General features: G+C 36.6%; 1 protein-coding gene across 5 annotated transcripts in view; it reads right to left on the reverse strand.

Moving 5' to 3' along the window:
- Window positions 1-19,427, reverse strand: part of INTS2 (integrator complex subunit 2) — a 53,694-nt gene that overhangs the window by 19,937 nt on the left and 14,330 nt on the right. For all 5 annotated transcript variants that reach the window (XM_082605593.1, XM_082605592.1, XM_082605595.1 and 2 more), the window contains exons 10-15: window positions 16,357-16,428; window positions 16,155-16,269; window positions 13,626-13,694; window positions 10,912-11,046; window positions 9,586-9,762; window positions 8,318-8,426 (exon numbers count right to left, since the gene is read on the reverse strand). In XM_082605593.1, the coding sequence (XP_082461719.1) occupies window positions 8,318-8,426; window positions 9,586-9,762; window positions 10,912-11,046; window positions 13,626-13,694; window positions 16,155-16,269; window positions 16,357-16,428 (677 nt within the window). The remainder of the gene's footprint in view (window positions 1-8,317; window positions 8,427-9,585; window positions 9,763-10,911; window positions 11,047-13,625; window positions 13,695-16,154; window positions 16,270-16,356; window positions 16,429-19,427) is intronic.

Genomic DNA, 19,427 nt, shown 5'->3' on the forward strand with positions numbered 1-19,427 from the left:
ACAAGAGAAGCCACCACAATGAGAAGCACATGGACCGCAAAGAAGAGTAACCCCTGCTCGCTGCAACTAGAGAGCCCACACACAGCAACGAGGACCCAATGCAGCCAAAAATAAATAATAAATTAAAAATAAATAAAATTTTTAAAAATGGGCAGAAGATCTGAATAGACATTTTTCCAAAGAAGACATACAGAGGTACAACAGGTACATGAAAAGATGCTCAACATCACTAATCATCGGGGAAATGGAAATCAAAACCACAATGAGCTATCACCTCATACCTGTTGGAAGGACTATTATCAAAAAGACAATAAACAAGTGTTGATGAAGATAAGGACAAAAGGAAACACTTGTGCACTGTTGGTAGGAATGTAAATTGGTGCAGCCACTATAAAAAACAGTATGGAGGGACTTCCCTGGTGGTGCAGTGGTTAAAAATCCGCCTGCCAATGCAGGGGACATGGGTTCAATTCCTGGTCTGGGAAGATCCCACATGCTGTGGCGCAACTAAGCCTGTGAGCCACAACTACTGAAGCCCATGCACCTTAGAGCCCACACACCACAACTACTGAGCCCACATGCTGCAACTACTGAAGACCATGCGCTCTAGGGCCTGTGTGTCACAACTACTGAGCCTGCATGCTGCAACTACTAAAGCCCATACGCCTACAGCCCATGCTCCACAACAAGAGAAGCCACCACAATGAGAAGCCCGCGCACCGCAACGAAGAGTAGCCCCTGCTTGCAGCAACTAGAGAAAGCCCGCACACAGCAATGAAGATCCAATGCAGCCAAAAACAAACAAATAAATAAATAATAATTTAAAAAAAGAAAACAGTATAAGGTTACTCGAAAAATTAAAAATGGAACTACCATATGATCCAGCAATTTCCCATCTAGGTATTTATCCAAAGAAAATGAAAACACTAACTTGAATAGATTATATATACCCACATGTTCACTGCCACATTATTTACAATAGCCAAGATACAGAAACAATCTAAGTGTCCATCAATGGATGAATGGATAAAGAAAATATGAGATACATACACACACACACACACACACATATATACATACAATGGAACGTTATTCAGCCATAAAAAAGAATGAAACTTTGCCATTTGTGACAACATGGGTGGAACTGGAGGGCATAATGCTAACTAAAATAAGTCAGACAAAGACAAGTACCATATGATCTCTTTTATATGTGGAATCATAAAAAAACAAAAACAAAAAAACCTTCAAAGATACAGAGAAATAATTGGTGGCTGCCAGAGGAGCAGGGGATGAGGGGTAAAAGAAATAGGGGAAGAGCGTCAAAAGGTAAAAAGAGAAAAAAGAAAAGAAATTCAATACTAAGAACCAACTTGAAACCACAACTCTGTGGCCCATCTTGATGGATATAAAATAACACTATTGTTTGTACAAAATAACATTAAAGAGGAAAAATGGAACATAAAATGGTAGTAAGATAAATAGATTGATTATAACTAGGCAAAATGCTAATATATACTAGTAAAGATAGATTATTTTGAATAATAAAAACGGATTAATATTAAATATATATAAGTTCCAGTGATGGTCAAATCCTGGTTCCAACACTTAAAACTAAGGGAAGTCACTTAACTTCCCTGTGCCTCAGTGTTCTCACCTGTAATATAAAGACAACAACAGTACCCATCTCACAGAATTGTTGTGAGGGTTTACATGAGTTGACAGGTGTAAAGAGCTTCAAGTAGTGTTTGGCACATAACAAGCACTCAAATGTTAGCCAGTATTATTAAGATCTAGAGTCCCCAAGATCAACTTAGGGTAAAGTATCAACATTTAAGTTTCTGGACTTATGAAACTGAAGACAAAATCCTGTTCACATCTTAATAATTCCATCAAAGAACTAGCAGCCCATGAAGCCCTGCCTAAAGCAATTATTTCTCTTTAACATCTCCATGAAATACAACATCAAGGATACTTAATCTTCCAGTAAAAGACTAAACTATAATTATGAAAGGCCTATGGGAACATCACTGGTTTTATATATTCAACATGAGCAATCACACTTCCAATTTTCTTCCAACGTGTCGCTTTCAAAGATTCAAATCTGGAGCTTCCCTGGTGGTGCAGTGGTTGAGAGTCCGCCTGCCGATGCAGGGGACATGGGTTCGTGCCCCGGTCCAGGAAGATCCCACATGCCACAGAGTGGCTAAGCCCGTGAGCCATGCCGCTGAGCCTGTGCGTCCGGAGCCTGTGCTCCGCAACGGGAGAGGCCATGACAGTGAGAGGCCCACATACCGCAAAAAAAGAAAAAAAAAAAAAAGATTCAAATCTAACTTTTAACCTCATCCTCAACGAAACTGTGGGAATGTTTTGAATACTATTTACATGGCCCCTAGTTTTAATGACATTTTAATCCTTAAAACAATCCTATGGAAAACTAATTCACTTATGAAATTAGTGTAAACTTAATACCAAAGCCAGAAAAAAAAAAGAAGAAATGAAAAGAAAAAGGGAAAAAAGGCCAATTTCACTTGTTTACATACAGATGGAAATAAACCATATTTAAAAAAAAAAAAGACAAGCAAATCAAATCTAGCACCATGCTAAAAGAATAACATACCCAGAGCAAGTAGAGCCCACTCCAGAAATATACAGATATTAATTATACAACAAATTATATAAATAGACCAAATTATCCCAATAACTGCTGAAAAAGTATTCTCTTGATAAATTTAACAAAAAATTTTAAATGGTACTCGAAGAAATTCAGAGACTAATCCAAACTAAATGTCAATACCTTTCCTGTAACCAGAAAAAACTTGTTAAGAAAAAATTATACAGAACCTACAAAAAATAAAATTTAATTGACATAAAAAAATAACTTGAATAAGTTCACTCATTCAAAAACATTTACTAAGTGGTTACTATGTTTCAAGTAATATTCTAAATGCTAGATACCGTAGCAAAAACAGATAAAAGTCAACCTTCATGAATCTTACATTTTAATAATTTCAAAGAAAAAATTATTTCAGGGAATTCCCTGGAAGTCCGATGGTTAGGACTTGGTGGTTTCACTGCCACGGCCTGGGTTTGATCCCTGATTGGGGAACTAAGATCCCACAAGCCACATGGCACAGCCAAAAAAAATAAAAATAAAAAAGACTTTAAAAAGAATTATTTCATATTTCTAGCTGGAAAGACTATTGTAAAGATGTAAGTTCTCTCCAAATTAATCTCTATGTTTAACATAATTCTAATCAAAATCCCAATACAATTTTCTTCTGTAGAATTTGACAAAATCATTATAAAGTTCATGTGAAAGGTTATATATGTGAGACTGGACAGAAATATTGAACAAGAACAATAATGGCTAAAGGAACTGGAAATGTCTAACATAAAAAAGAAAACCCAAAACCAGACACAGGTTTGTAATAAAACTTCGATATACATCAGAGCAACTTTCCAAAGTAATAGGAAAATGACATGTTATTCATTATGTGATGTTGACAAATAACCAATTATTAAAAAAAAAAAACTGAATCTGCACCCCATACTTGACACCAAAATTAATTAAAGGCATACATAAATTTTAAAAGTGACATAATAATGTCCTAAAAGAATAGATAGGTGATGAGTCATATAATGTTAGTACCTCGCTTTCAAAGAGTTTCCTCTTTATAAAATTCTATAATTAAAACACACCAAAAACAAGTAACAGTCAATACTGCAAAAAAATTGACACTCACATCTTATACAAACGCCTTATACAAAATGTCTATAATGTTATAACCTATCTGGAAAGCAATATAGCAATTTGTTTTTTTAAATCTTATAATTCCAAAATCTTTGATTTAGTAGTTCGGTCCTAAGGACAGAAATAAGTATACCTGTATACAGAGTGAGCTCTAAGGATATTCATTCCACCACTCTCTATAATGGCAAAATGTGGAAATAATTTAAATGTCCAACAATAAGGAATTTGTCAAGTAATGGTACATATTTATGAAGAAATATTATATAGCTATTAAAAATCATGTTTCAGAAAAAAAATTACTAAATAGGCAAATGTGTAAAGTGTATTATTAAAAAGAGTAGATTAAAAACATGATTCCCCCCCTCCAAAAAAAAAATATGATTCCAACTTTGTGAAAGTTATCATATGTGCAAAGACTAAAGGGTTTTCTAGCAAAATTCTATGGTGATTACCTCTGGGCAGCAGAATTATGGGTGGTTTTACTTTGGTCTTTGTACATTTTTCACTTCCTCAATTTCCTCCAGTAAACACACTTTTAATAAATGTTTTTATTTTAAAAGCCAGTTCTTTTGCATTAAGATATGAAAGCAATTAGGTAAATAATGAAATAAGTTTAAAAATTTTATACGGTTACTCTACACTACAGTCATTTAACTCTTAGAACCTTTTTTGGTCAAACTTGATTTTACAGCACTGAAACTTCAAGCTGCCAAGAAAAAACATCTGCCAGTGTTTACTTAAAGGTTTCTGCATTTTGATAGAGGCAGTTAGAGTTAACTTTCTTCTGGTAAGAAAATAATTAACTATCGAGTGCGAAGAAAAACTTCAAGGTCAGGAATTCAGAGGCAGTAAACATTACAGTTTCCCAAATACCACGGTATGTGTCTTGTTCTGCTGCCGACAAAGAAGGAAACTTCACACGAAACGGGACAGAAGCAGAAAAGGCAGCCAGACCCTGTTTTTAAATGAAGTTAAGCTTGAGGGAGAGAGTTAAGCAAGTAATACTTTTAGCCACTAAAGAGTGAGACTGTGTTTAGGATCCCACTGGCTGCTTTAAGAGCAGATAAACAGTTTCTCATATGTTCAATATTCATTAGTATTGTTTTTACTTCAAAAGCATGTAAAAACAAACTTTTACCTAGTAATAAAGTCTTCAGGTGTAATAAATAGGAAACACTTTTTAAAGTATAAAAACTGGAAATATAATGGTAATGCTCATATTTTAATTGGGTATTAGTACACAGGGGTTTATTATATTATTATTTCTTACACATATTCTTTTGGATCAATACACTATTTAACTAAAATTAATATGTACACATGTATTATAAATATTTTAAAACAAATCAAAAATATGCATATGTGAAAAAATATGTATATATACAAACCCATTTTTTAATGACTATGATATTCTAATACTTGGCTCTATCTCAAGTGTCAGAATTCCATATCTGAGCTTCTACAGCTACCTGGTGGCTGCTAATAATGTTTAATATAAAGGCCAAAACCACAGACCAGTTAACAAGCTACTGAAACTACAACACAACTTCACAGGTAGGAATAAATTTGAGGAAGAATACTTATCTTTTTTGGCTGTGGAAAAGCAAAATTCTCTCATGTTGTGACATATTCTCCAATTATTTATTCCCTGTGGAGATAAGAAACTAGACTAGAAAAAAATCTCCTGAACTATGGGAAAAAATTCTCCAAGGAAACGTTGATCCCTCCATTTGTCTTCTACATCCCATCTCCTCTCACCTATCAAGGACATCCCTCCAGGGATTCTCTCATCAGCCTTCCCTCTCTACTAGATTACTCCCAACAGAATACAAACATTCTCTCAGCTCTTTCACCTTAAAAAGAAAAGAAGAAGAAAAAGTCCTCTCCTGACCTCATTTTCCTCTCCAATTATCACATTCATTTCTCTCCTTCTCTTTACAATTCCTCAAAAGAACTGTGTGTACTCACTGTCTCCAGTATATCTCCTCTAATTTTCTTTTGAATCCACTACAATCAGGCTTTCATCCTAAAAACAAGTGTTTACTTTACTAATAAAACTGTAAAGGTCAAAGGACCTCCAGCAAGCTATATGTGGTCATCAGCGGAGTCCTAACCTTACTTGATCCATCAACATCATCTGACACAGGTGAACTCTCTCCTCTTTGACACATTCTTTCCTTGGCATCCAGGACAACAGACCCTCCTGAGTCTCCTCCCACACCTTCCCGTTTGGTGATCTTATTTCCTGTCACGATTTCAATACCATGTATATATGCTGAAGACTCTCAAAGCTTCAGTGCCGGTATCTCCCCTAAAGTCTAGGCCAGTATTTACAACTGTTTCCATAACATCCCCGCTTGAAAGTCTATCAGACATCTCAAACTCCATACGTCCAAAACGAGCTCCTGATCCCCCACAGACCTGCTCATTTATTTCAGTCCATAGCCATTGTATAGGTTAGGCCAAAAGCCTCCACATCAACCTTGGCTCCTGTCTCTCAAACCTCATGAATCCATCAGCAAAACCTCTCAGCTCTACCTTCAAAATACATATACCGGGACTTCCCTGGTGGTGCAATGGTTAAGAATCTGCCTGCCAATGCAGGGGACACAGTTGGATCCCTGGTCCAGGAAGATCGCACATGCCACAGAGCAACTAAGCCCCTGCACCACTACTGAGCCTGCTCTCTAGAGCCCGCGAACCACAACGACTGAGCCCACATGCCACAATTACTGAAGCCTGCGTGCCTAGAGCCCATGCTCCGCAACAAGAGAAGCCACTGCAGTGAGAAGCCAGTGCACCACAGTGAAGAGTAGCCCCCTCTCGCCACAACTAGAGAAAAGCCTGCGCGCAGTAATGAAGACCCAGCGCAGCCAAAAAAAAAAAAAGAAAAAAATTACATGTACACTGCTACCAGTCCAGACCACCACCATCTTTTGCCTAGAATCTTAGAAAAACCTAACAACTTTCCTCTAATCTCCCAGTTCCTTTTCCAAGACTGAATCCAGGCTGGGTTGTACTCCTAACCTAAAATCCTTAACTTTCCAATTAAGATCCATCAGACTCCTGCATAAGGAACAGCAGCTTCACACGAACCAGGGTTGAACTGAGCATGTCATTGGGGACTGGGATACGTAATCTTTAAAGGTTCTTCCAGTCCAAAAAATTCTGAGTGACCTGTTAATTCTGCATGGTATATACACAAAAGTTGGCTACACTAGTCTCTGTACTTCTCTTTTCTGTATTAAGATTTTTTTTGGCTAGACATTAATTTAAACAAAAACTAAGGGTGTATCTTGGTCCCCTGCTACAGTATTAATGGTCTGAGTTCTCCCCAGAATACCTGCTTGTAACTCATTCCCCTACCATCCATTAAATCCCAAGTGTCATATTCCTTAACAGAATTCATTACATGTGGATAAAAGTGGGAGACTATTCCCTAATGCTTACTATTAGCCCATCTTGTCCCTGATATGACAAAGACTATAATTGCAGTTGTGGTATATCATCTGTACAACCCTAACACCTGCAGTCAGAAAAGAAAGCAGCCGAGAAATGCACAGAATACTTACAACACTTCGGAAAAAGAAAAGAAACTGATCTGCCACACACTGAAGAGTAACTCTAATTTATAGCTTTCAAACAGTAAAACCACTCAGCTATGACAAATTAACCTCCCTTAAAAGAATTCTCCCTGCATTATATACTCAATGCCTACGACTTTTTTTTTTTTTTTTTTGCTGTACGCGGGCCTCTCACTGTTGTGGCCTCTCCCGTTGCGGAGCACAGGCTCCGGACGCGCAGGCTCAGCAGCCATGGCTCACGGGCCCAGCTGCTCCGCAGCATGTGGGATCTTCCCGGACCGGGGCACGAACCCATGTCCCCTGCATCGGCAGGCGGACTCTCAACCACTGCGCCACCAGGGAAGCCCAGCCTACAACTTTTTAATGACACTCTTTTTGTTTCAAATATGGAACTAAATACATTTAACAAGCCTAAAATACAGGTGAATATTCTTTTTCAAATAGAGGAAAACATACTACTTTATACTGATATCATTTATGCTAAATCTAACCTTCTGATATTATATGAAATAGCTAAGTCTGAAAGCCTAGTTCAGTGATCATTTCAATGGCAAAGGAAAACCTACTGTTGGTTTTTTTCTATTGCTTTGATTAGACTGTTACCCTTCACACTAATGGAGGGAAGAAGAGGGCACAGATTGAAATCAAGTAAAAATATTTCAGTTGCAGTTCCTTTAGGTTTATCTCTTAATTTACATTTAGTTAGTAAGGTCACTAAAATTGTTAAAATACAGACAATTCAGTTATCCATTAATTCAGCCTGCTAAAAGCAGCACTGAGCCTTAAGAGGTGGTTATATGCCCAGACATACATGTATTTATGCTTCAGAGTACACAATGCCTCCATTGCAAAGACTGTAGAATGAAGCTGGAGCTTGTTAGAATATTTGACCTTATTTTCTCATACAGCAGCCTAGAAAGTAACAAAATATAAGCAAATAAGATGAACTATCACTAGAAACATTCGCCTATGCACAACTTACCTAAAGTCTTTGTGTTTGCTAGGAGAGCTTCTTCGTAAGACAGTGTATAATAAAGCACCAAAAGCTGTGCTGTGATACTGAAACGCTGATTAAGGCGGATGTTGTCACCCTGGAGGTAATATTATAAATACTTTAAAATACTGTTACATTTCATGAGTGCTTTTTGATAGCAAAAGCATTCAAAATAGATTATTAAGTGTTGCTGCTCCCAAGCTCGAACAAGTTGGGAGAAGTGTTGCTGTGTTCTCATTAAACTCAAAGAGACAACTTGAAGTCTAAGTTAAATTTGAGATGGCTTGGGAGATGAAAAGCAACATGCTTAACAGTTTTTAAGATAGGAAGGGGCTTCCCTGGTGGCGCGGTAGTTAAGAATCCGCCTGCTAATGCAGGAGACATGGGTTCGAGCCCTGGTCCGGGACGATCCCACATGCCACAGTGCAACTAAGCCCGTGCGCCACAACTACTGAGCCCGCACGCCCTAGAGCCTGTGCTCAGCAACAAGAGAAGCCACCACAATGAAAAGCCCATGCACCGCAACGAAGAGTAGCCCCCGCTCACCGCAACTAGAGAAAGCCCACGCGCAGCAACAAAGACCCAACGCAGCCAAAAATAAATAAATTTTTTAAAAAGTTACTGTTTTTTAAAAAAAAAAAGAAGATAGGAAAAAAAAGGCAACAGCAGCCCCATCAGGCTGCTTCTCAAAAAGCTTTACTGGCGTCTCAAGTATTATCTGAAATTACCATGAAGAAAATAATTCCTAAAAATGATATTGGACAGTTAAGTATATTTGGAGAAAAAAGATTTTCTTCAAGTTTTCCATTAATAATCTAGGTAGATCTTAGATCCCCAGGAAACTAAACAAAACTGGTTGAATGTGTTGAAATGTCATGTAGTCTGCTGGTAAACACACAACTTCCACAGCACTCCTTAAGCTTTAAAACGGAGCTCTTGGGACTTCCCTGGAGGTCCAGTTGTTAAGACTCCATACTCCTAATGCAAGGGGCACAGCGCGGCCAAAAAAAAAAAAAAAAAAAAAAAGGAAAATGGAGCTCTTGAAAGAATTCCTCAAAAAGTATCTATTCAACAAACTACTTGGAACTAATACCATTCTTTTAATATTTATAAGTGATCTAAAAAAACTGAATACCATCTTAAATTCAGAACCACCTAGAAGTTGTTCTCCTCTAATAATCAGGGAAAAAACATGGAGTCAGCCTGAAGAATAAAAGAAAAATAAGCTAATAAATGTAGAAAAGCCACTATTTTACCCCAATGACTCCTTGGAAAATATTGAGTATCTCCTGTTCTGTGACTGGCTGATTTGTGGCTTCTGGATTAGATTTAGATGCAGGAGTAAGTATAGAATTTATGTACACGTCAATCAGAGGAAGTAGTTGAGGATGGAGTGGAGTGGAGGTTTCACAGAGCTGTCTATAAATCCAGTCCTAAAAAAGAAGGTTGCAGGCACCAAGTCAATTATGGCAATAAGAAAAAGCAAGCAAAAGTTTAAAAGCACATATAATTTTACATGATTTAGGAATCAGTGAAACTCACTATTAACCTTTAGCAGTTATTAAATATATTATCCAGTTTCACAGTTGTCTTTGATTTAAAAATAGGAAATACTTTTATACCCTAAAATTGAGAATACCGTGACGTGGAAGATAAATCTAAAATGATGAGTTTGAGTTTTGAGTTTGGACTTTGGGTTTTTAATCTATTAGTTTTCAAGTAGTGGGAAAAACACCGTTAAGTCCCTTCTATATCAGTATTTAGAGCACCATATGTGTTGCTGTAGAAGACCCCACAACAGAAAGAAATTTAGGGAGAGGGACAGCTCTTCACAACAAACCCTCAGACAGATTAAGAAAGTGACTTTGACAACCACTTATGGGAGATTAACTATCTACACAAATAGAGGCCAAGAAAAAATGCTGGGTGTGCATTTGGACTCTTAATTCTTATCTATTATATTGCTAAAAATATAAAGAAGCAGAAGATACAATCAAGATGGAAAATAACTTCACTAGATCATGATAACAAGGATAATTAAGTGTGATATATCAATGTATATATTGTTCATGGTTCTTTATAAAAAAATTGCCTCTTAGAAATGGTCCAAACAGATTCCTTTTACCTCCTGGGGTTCAGCCTTTTCTTTAGAGGACCTTTTAACTGTTTGGTATAGCCAACTACATAACAAATTGAAAATATATCAAAAATATTTTCAAGTTAGATGTTAGATGTCCTTGTGACAAATGTACAAATACTGGTCACGGCTAACCAGCAACTTTCTCAGTTTGGTGAACAAAACCAAGTACAGAAAAGGGCAATTTTTACTAAGGTTTAATGAAATAGCTAAACGATATTACTGAGAATTTAAAAGGTACTAGTGTACATTTTGTAAATAACTGAACAGTTATACTGTTTTAAAAATCTGAAATTGAGAGCCTAATTACTCTAACTATATAAACGACTAGTAACTAGACACACTTCACACACGAAACCCACAGTAAAGGTCTACAGACTGAAAGGGAACTGGGAAGAAAGCATTAACTTAGGTTGTCGCTTGAAATATAAATGTAAGGTCATACTTTTATTGATACTTTGTGCTTTGTAAAGGAACGACTCCTCAGAAGCTGGTAAATACAATGAATAGGCAAAAATCCAGTAATGTTGGCACTCAGGTTGCTGGTGACAGGGACACGAACTGCGTGAGCTGTGACAACCTAAAAGGGAAACATAGTATTAATACATATGACAGAACCAAATATAAAATTATTCTGAAAGAGGGAGGATTAGCCAGGTAGACTGTCAAAACTCAATACAAATGTGGTCCTCAGGAAGGAATGATAAAACCCAATTATTCCGTGACGTAGTTCTTTTTGAGTGACGAGGTAGCATCGTACATGTAGGTGTTTGTAAAGTTCTCCACATTTTAAAATGTGCTTTTCAACACAGACATGTTGATGGGGGTTAGAGCAAGATTAAACAATACATAAAATCTGGGCTCAATGACTTTAGCTAAGTCATTTTATCTTCTGAGTCTATTTTCACATCTACAAAACGAGACAATATTGTCTTACTTGCTTCAAAAGGTTTTTGCGAGAGGGAAATAAATTTCTTTGGAAAAATATATGTGACTTATAAAGTATCCCATAAATATAAATAGGAATTTTTATTGTTATTCGCATTGTGTCATGCACAGACCACTAACTGTCTTTCAGAGACCCTCCCCAAAGGTGTCTTCCAGTTAGTTCAAACTAAACACATGAAAAATAACTTATGAGTCTCCTACATCCTATGTGTGACTGTTATGTGGGAGTATATGTGCATTGAGGGGAGAAGGCAGAGTTTGGTACAGGAATGAGAATTTTTTTTTTTTTGCTGTGCCGCACAGCTTGCATGATCTTAGTTCCCTGACCAGGGATTGAACCCACGCCCTTGGCAGTGAAAAGGTGGAGACATAACCACTGGACTGCCAGGGAATTCCCAAGAATATTAATTAACCTAAAAGAAGCAAGAATTACAGATCTATGAGTACTTTCAAATATTTCATTTTTTAAGATATACATATTTTTGTATTATGAGATTTAAATTGATAAATGAACCTGGGAACTAATTTTATTTTATGTTTTTTAATTAATTAAATTATTTATTTATTTTTGGCTGCGTTGGGTCTTCGTTGCAGTGCATGGGCTTCTCACTGCAGTGGCTTCTCTTATTGCAGAGCAGGGGCTCTAGGCACGCAGGCTTCAGTAGTTGTATCTTGCAGCTCCAGAGCACAGGCTCAAAAGCTGTGGTGCATGGGCTTAGTTGCTCTGCAGCACGTGGGATCTTCCTGCAACAGGGATCGAACCCGTGTCCCCTGCATTGGCAGGCGGATTCTTTTTTTTTTTTTTTTTTCGTACGCGGGCCTCTCACTGTTGTGGCCTCTCCCGTTGCGGAGCACAGGCTCCGGATGCGCAGGCTCAGCGGCCATGGCTCACGGGCCCAGCCGCTCCGCGGCATATGGGATCCTCCCAGACCGGGGCACGAACCCGTATCCCCTGCATCGGCAGGCGGACTCTCAACCACTGCGCCACCAGGGAGGCCCTGGCAGGCGGATTCTTAACCACCACGCCACCAAGGAAGTCCCAGGAATTAATTTTAAATTTTAGCATAGTCTCCGTCAAAGACAAAAACTCTAATTCAAAAAGATACACGCACCCCAATGTTCATGGCAACACTATTTACAATAGCCAAGACGTGAAAGTGACCTAAGTGTCCATTAACAGATGAATGGGGTGTGTGTGTGTGTGTGTGTGTGTGTGTGTGTGTGTGTGTGTGATGGAATATTACTCAGCCATAAAAAGAATGAAATAATGCCATTTTTATCAACATGGAATGACCTAGAGATTATCATACTAAGTGAAGTAAATTAGAGAAAGAAAAATATTGTATGATATCACTTATATGTGGAATCTGAAAAACAGTACAAATGAACTTATTTACAAAATAGAAACAGACTCATAGACATAGAAAACAAACTTATGATTACCAAAGGGGAAGGACAGGGAGGGATAAATTGAGAGTATAGGATTAACAGATGCACAGTATCATATATAAAACAGATAAACAATAAGGATTTACTGTATAGCACAGAAAACTGTATTCAATATATTGTAATGTACTATAATGGAAAAGAATAAAAAAAAATATAGATATATACACATATATATGTATAACCATATCACTTTGCTGTATATCTAAAACTAACACAATATTGTAAATCACCTATAATTCAATTTTAAAAAAAGAAAAAAAGAATAGTCTCCATCACTGGAAAAATAAAATATCATTAGGATTACCCATGGACAAAAGTGCTGAAACTAAGTAAGAACAGGTAAATACTAGAATAAGGAATTTAGACTCTAGCTTATCATCTAGTTAGACATGCACCTCACAGCTGAAAAGGTTTAAATAGGTTTCTATGTTATTTTTCTCCTGACAATACCAGTTGATTACCCTATGTGAGATCCCTACCATCAATATCTAAGACTATATTCTTAAGTATCTATTCAAAGTCTCCAAAATATGTAAATTTATTTATTACATGCTTTTGTATGTAGCAAATAGCTTTAAAAGTAAACTTTAAATAGGATTTTTCTTTACAGAAGTTTCTAAGATTAAATAAATCATCACTGGAAACTAAAAAGGAATTTAAAAACTATATAATGCTCCTAAACTGAAACATACAGGTTTTTCCCCAAAGAATGTTGTAAAAGAAAGTTTAAAAAGTACCTAAGAATAAAGTTAAAAGAAGTACCTGCTCAGTAAAAATTTCCTGTGTGAAGATAGTCTTCATCCTGCTCAAAGAGCTTGGCTTAATTACAATCTAAAACAACCAAAAGAATTTCAACAGCATGTGAAAATAAAATATATAAAGCACAATTTTCTCTGGTAAATTTATTATCTAAAATGACTGTGATATATAAAATTAATGTTCAAATACTCTATTTCAGAAGTAGCTTCTCAAACCCAACATTAAAGTGTGATTTTCCTCAGAAATTGAACCAACATATAAAAGTACTTAGTAAATATACCATTATTGGCATTTCAAGTCAGTGGGAAGAAGTGGGTTATTCAATAAATGGAGGTAGGATAGCTATCTTTCTGGATAATACCTATAACACCATACCCAAAATCAACTCCAAATGTATTAAAAATTTAACTTTAAAACATGAGGCCGCAAAAACACTAGAAGAAAATATAGGTGACCGTTTCTATAAACCTAAGGAAAGAAAAACATTTCTAAGCAGAAAAACAAAGTAAGAACCACAAAAGAAATACTTAATATATTGCACACATAGAAAATAATAATTTTCACATGGCAAAAAAAACTGGGAAAAATCAACTGCGGCATATTATATTGTACTTCTCCACTTTTTTTTTTTTTTTTTTTTTTTTTTTTTTGTGGTATGCGGGCCTCTCACTGTTGTGGCCTCTCCCGTTGCGGAGCACAGGCTCCGGATGCGCAGGCCCAGCGGCCATGGCTCACGGGCCCAGCCGCTCCGCGGCATATGGGATCCTCCCAGACCGGGGCACGAACCCGTATCCCCTGCATCGGCAGGCGGACTCTCAACCACTGCGCCACCAGGGAGGCCCATTTCTCCACTTTTAAAGGTAATAAGGATTATAAGATGCACCACAGATTTAATAGTAGCTTTTCAAGAAAAAAGAGGTGAAACACTACCACATTAACATTACACATCGACTGTAAAATGAATCCCAGTTTCAATATTGGGTAAAATATGTCTTGAAATCAATGAAATATTGGGTTGGCCAAAAAGTTCCTTTGGGTTTTTCCATAAGATGTTATAGAAAAACCCGAAGGAACTTTTTGGCCAACCCAATATGCTATATAAGGCATAACAGCATATCATTTACATATAAAGAGCCCCTCTGAATCAGTAAAAGGAAAAATAAGTCAATAAAAATCCCTATAGAAAAACTGGGACATCAATAAGCCTTTCACAAAAGAAATAAACCAGCTAAAACACATAGATTTTTTAAAACTACCTAAAAAAACCTCTATATAAACTGTAACTATAAAAAATAATAGGGCCTCCCTGGTGGCGCAGTGGTTGAGAGTCCGCCTGCCGATGCAGGGGATACGGGTTCGTGCCCCGGTCTGGGAGGATCCCATATGCCGCGGAGCGGCTGGGCCCGTGAGCCATGGCCGCTGGGCCTGCGCATCCGGAGCCTGTGCTCCGCAACGGGAGAGGCCACAACAGTGAGAGGCCCGCATACCGCAAAAAGGAAAAAAAAAAAAAAAAAAAAAAAAAAAAAAAAATAATAATAATAATAATAATAACCATAGTTTCACTAGTAATCAAAGAAATGCAAAATAAGTAAGATGATTTTTCACCATATTTGCAAAGAGTAAAAAGAATGGTAATGCCCAGTGATGGTGAGAGTTTAGGAAAATAGGCACTCTCATTCATTAATGAGAACAGTTAAACTGGTATAATCTCTCTAGAAGATAATATGGCAATACACATGAAACAGCTTAACATCACCATACTTTTACTTAGTACTGCTTTCTAGAACTTCATCCTAATAATCCAAAAAGTGTTTGAAGATATGCATGTATGAGTGCCTATGTGTATATTTACATACATAAGGATATTCATCTGAGCATTATTCAAAAACTGGAAAATCTATATGGCAAATAAGAAAAGATCCATTAAGGATATCATGATCGGTCCATAAGATGAACTACAATGCAGCCATTAAAAATTAGGGCTTCCCTGGTGGCGCAGTGGTTCGTGCCCCGGTCCAGGAAGATCCCACATGCCGCAGAGTGGCTGGGCCTGTGAGCCATGGCCGCTGAGCCTGTGCGTCCGGAGACTGTGCTCCGCAACGGGAGAGGCCACAGCAGTGAGAGGCCCGCGTACCGCAAAAAAAATAAAATAAAATAAATTATATTCTATTAGAATATTTATGGATATGAGGAAGTGCTTATCATGTATTGGTAAGTTCATTAAAATTACAAAATATGTATATCAATTTAAAGAAAGAACAGATACCAGACTATTAACCGCACCTGATATCTCTGAACATGGAATTATATCTTTCCCTTCTTTATTGTGTTTTCTAAGCTTTCTACATAGAACATCTATTATTCTTGTGAATAGTGTTTTCATAATGTATTTTTTTCTAAGAGCTCTTGATAGTTTCAAACTATTAAACAACTAAAATTATTTCAAAATGAAAACAATCTATTTACTTAACATTATAAGAAAATGTCCAGCTTAGAAACACCATCTTTAGAAAGAAGATAAAAGGAAATTACCTTCATCCCCAAAGTAGAACAGACCAAGTCAATGATAGCACTAAGTTGGTTGCTATGAAAGTACATAGCAACCAATAATAACATCTCCCCAAAAGAAGCAGAGACGCCTGAAGTACTGTTGAAACAGAAAAGAAAATATGAATTTCCAAAGAAAGGGGTAAGAAAAACTTACTCAGCTAACTGAAACAAAAAGTCATCTTACCTCTCAAAATAAGCTTCTTCTTTTATCATCCAACTTAGCCACACTACCATTAGCTGCTCCTGTTCAGGCGTACTATATAAAACAAATCAGAAGTCACTGGTTTAAGTCAGATATACTGGCATAAGAATAAAAAATCATTCTGGAATTATTTTTGGTAGAAATTATTTTTTCCTCACAATAGTGGCTTGTTGAATTGGCCATTAATTGTTATTGAGATATGAAGCAGTTCTACAGAAGAAGAATGAGAACCTTTACTTTTCTCTATGAATATGAATAGTCAAACCCTCTCAAAGTCTCAGTTACTGCATTTCAAGGTTGGAGAGAGTAAACATCCTCACATTCCTTGGAAAAACAAAGGTCCTTTGGGATTAAAATGTTAGGATAACTGTACATACTAACAGCTGATACTTATTTCATATAGAAAAAAATCTAGTGTTAAAACTTAATCATCAAAAAGTCACAAACTGAGTACAAGGACAGTAATAACTCAGAACATCTTTTACCTGGAAAATGAAATTTAGTTTATAGAAGCATTTTGAGCAGAACTCAAAATGACAGAGAAAAAAATGATCACTATTCAAAAAGTAAAAAGAAACAGCCAGGGGCTCATCAGATATGAAAAATGGTTATAAAAACACACCAACAAGAATGACTTGTTTAAAGGGAATAATTTTGATTTGTAAAAGTAATTTTCATTGATCTCCTTCTACTTCATTGCAGTGTAAACAGGTAAAACAAAAAGCAACTACAAAGCCTGCTACCCAAAGCTAAGAAAATTAAAAAGGTCATTCTCAACCACACCTAAATCATTCCACTAATAAAAGACAGTGTTATGTAGTAGAAAGATTACAGCCTTTAGAGTCTGCCAGATCTGAGTGGGAATCCCATCTCTGCTAATCACTGTTAGTGTGACCCTGAACAAGAAATTTAAATAATCTTTTTGAACTTTAGCTCTCCTACGTATAATATAAAGATAAAAATACCCACCTTACAGAAGTAATGAGGATTAGAGACAATGCTTAGAAATTACTTCAGGTTTTATATATATATATATATATAACTGAATCACTTTACTATACACCAGAAACTAACACAACATTGTAAATCAACTATACTTTAATAAATTTTTTAAAAAAGAAAGAAATTAAAAAAAAAAAAAAAAAAAGAAAGAAATTACTTCAGGTAAAGAGAAAAGAAAGTACTTCATTTCACGTACTTAATTTCATACCTTCCTGAAACACACAATTCAAACTACATTAAAGGGATTTTCTTAAAAGGCATAAATGCATAGGATGATGATGAGGGACAACAACACAAAATATTGGAAGCCAGAGCCAATAACTGAGTGATAACTGATTTAGCAGACTTAGCAGACCCGAGAAAGCAGAATACTAAACTGACAGGTGGGAAAACCAATCTACCACTTATACCACAGAATCCCCAAAGGCCTCAGAAACTGACAACTCCAGGCAGTTCTGGGAGTGAGAATGAAGACAGGGACTAAATATAGACAGTCTATATGAGCAATAGACCTCCAAATCACCTCCATTCTACACACCTAGATGAATACCCATCCCCCAGTAGAGAGGAGACTAGAGATCTATTCTCTGGATATGGTAAAAGAGGGTGTCTCTGAACTGACAGACAATCAGGGATATCTAAAGCACCTTTCTGAAAGTAGAAGAATTATGTGAATGATTATACTGCAGTCTGAGACCTCCCAGCCCTTAACCCTCACTTTATTTATATGCCTCCACTCCCCAAGCAAGACAACAGTCTTCTCTAAGACTCTGAAAAGCCCAAGAGTTTCCCATCTACGCATCTAGAAGTCCTAACCTGCTTTTTAGTTTCCCACTCTTAAATATGAACAGACAATCAAGAATCACCAAACCTCTGAAAAAAAGCTTCTCACTTGAAAAATATAGAACAAAAAAAGGCAGAAAAAAAGAAACTTAGAGAAAAGCAACAGAACAAATAAAACCCCTTCAATCATTATGATTAGTATCAGAGAAACCATGCCACGATGAAGCAGTAGACAGTATAAAAAAGAAACGGTCAGAATAAAAAAGAGCTCTTAGAAATTAAAAACTAAATAGGATTAGAGGACAAGGTTGAGAACAAATCCTAAAAGGCAGTATAGGCAGTATCTTTTTGAGGTGACTGAAATGTTTTAAAATTAGATTGTGGTAATGGTTGCATGATTTTGTAAATATACTAAAAACTATTAAATTGTACACTTTTTTTTTTATTCAGGAGGCAATGTAAGTTGTACACTTTAAAATGGGTGAATTTTATGGTATGTAAATTGTGTTTCAAAAAAGCTGTTTTTTAAAATGCAGAACAAGACAAAGATAAGGAAAATAAGAAAGAATAAGAAAATAAGATGATAATTTCAGGAAGTCCAATATCCAAATAAGAGGAGGTTGCAAACAGAGAAAACCCATGTGGTGGACATTACCAACAAATTAGTTCAAGAAAATTTCCTAGAACTGAACACTGAGTTCCCAGGTTAAAAGGGCTAACTAAATGCCTAGAATGAGGGCATTCCCTGGAGGTCCAGTGGTTAGGACTCAGAGCTCTCACTGCCAGGGCCCTGGTTTCGACCCCTGGTCGGGGAACTAAGATCCCACAAGCCATGTGGCGTGGCCAAAAAAAAAAAAAAACCTAACATGAAAGACAAAACAGACCCATACAAAAGCATATCATCCAGAAATTTCAAAACCCTAGGGACAAAAGGCTAATCCTACATGACTCCCTATTTAAAAAGAACAAGCCACAAAAAGGACCAGGAATCAGAATGTCATCAGATTTCTCAACAGTAACACTGGAAGTTAGAAGACAATAGAGCAAGACTTTCAAAATTCTCAAAGGGAATTATTTCCAACTTAGAATTCTATACCCCATCAAACTATCAATCAAGTGTCAAAGCAGAATAAAGACATTTTCAGAAATACCCAGTCTTAAAATAATTTACCTCTCACATACCCATTCTAAAGAAGCAAAATGAGGGAGCAAATGAAAAAAGATGGAGGGACATCCCTGGTAATCTGGTGGTTAAGACTCCATGCTCC

Source organism: Mesoplodon mirus (assembly GCF_964341445.2).
Source record: "Mesoplodon mirus genome assembly, chromosome: 18".
Taxonomy (NCBI): Eukaryota; Metazoa; Chordata; class Mammalia; order Artiodactyla; family Ziphiidae; genus Mesoplodon; species Mesoplodon mirus.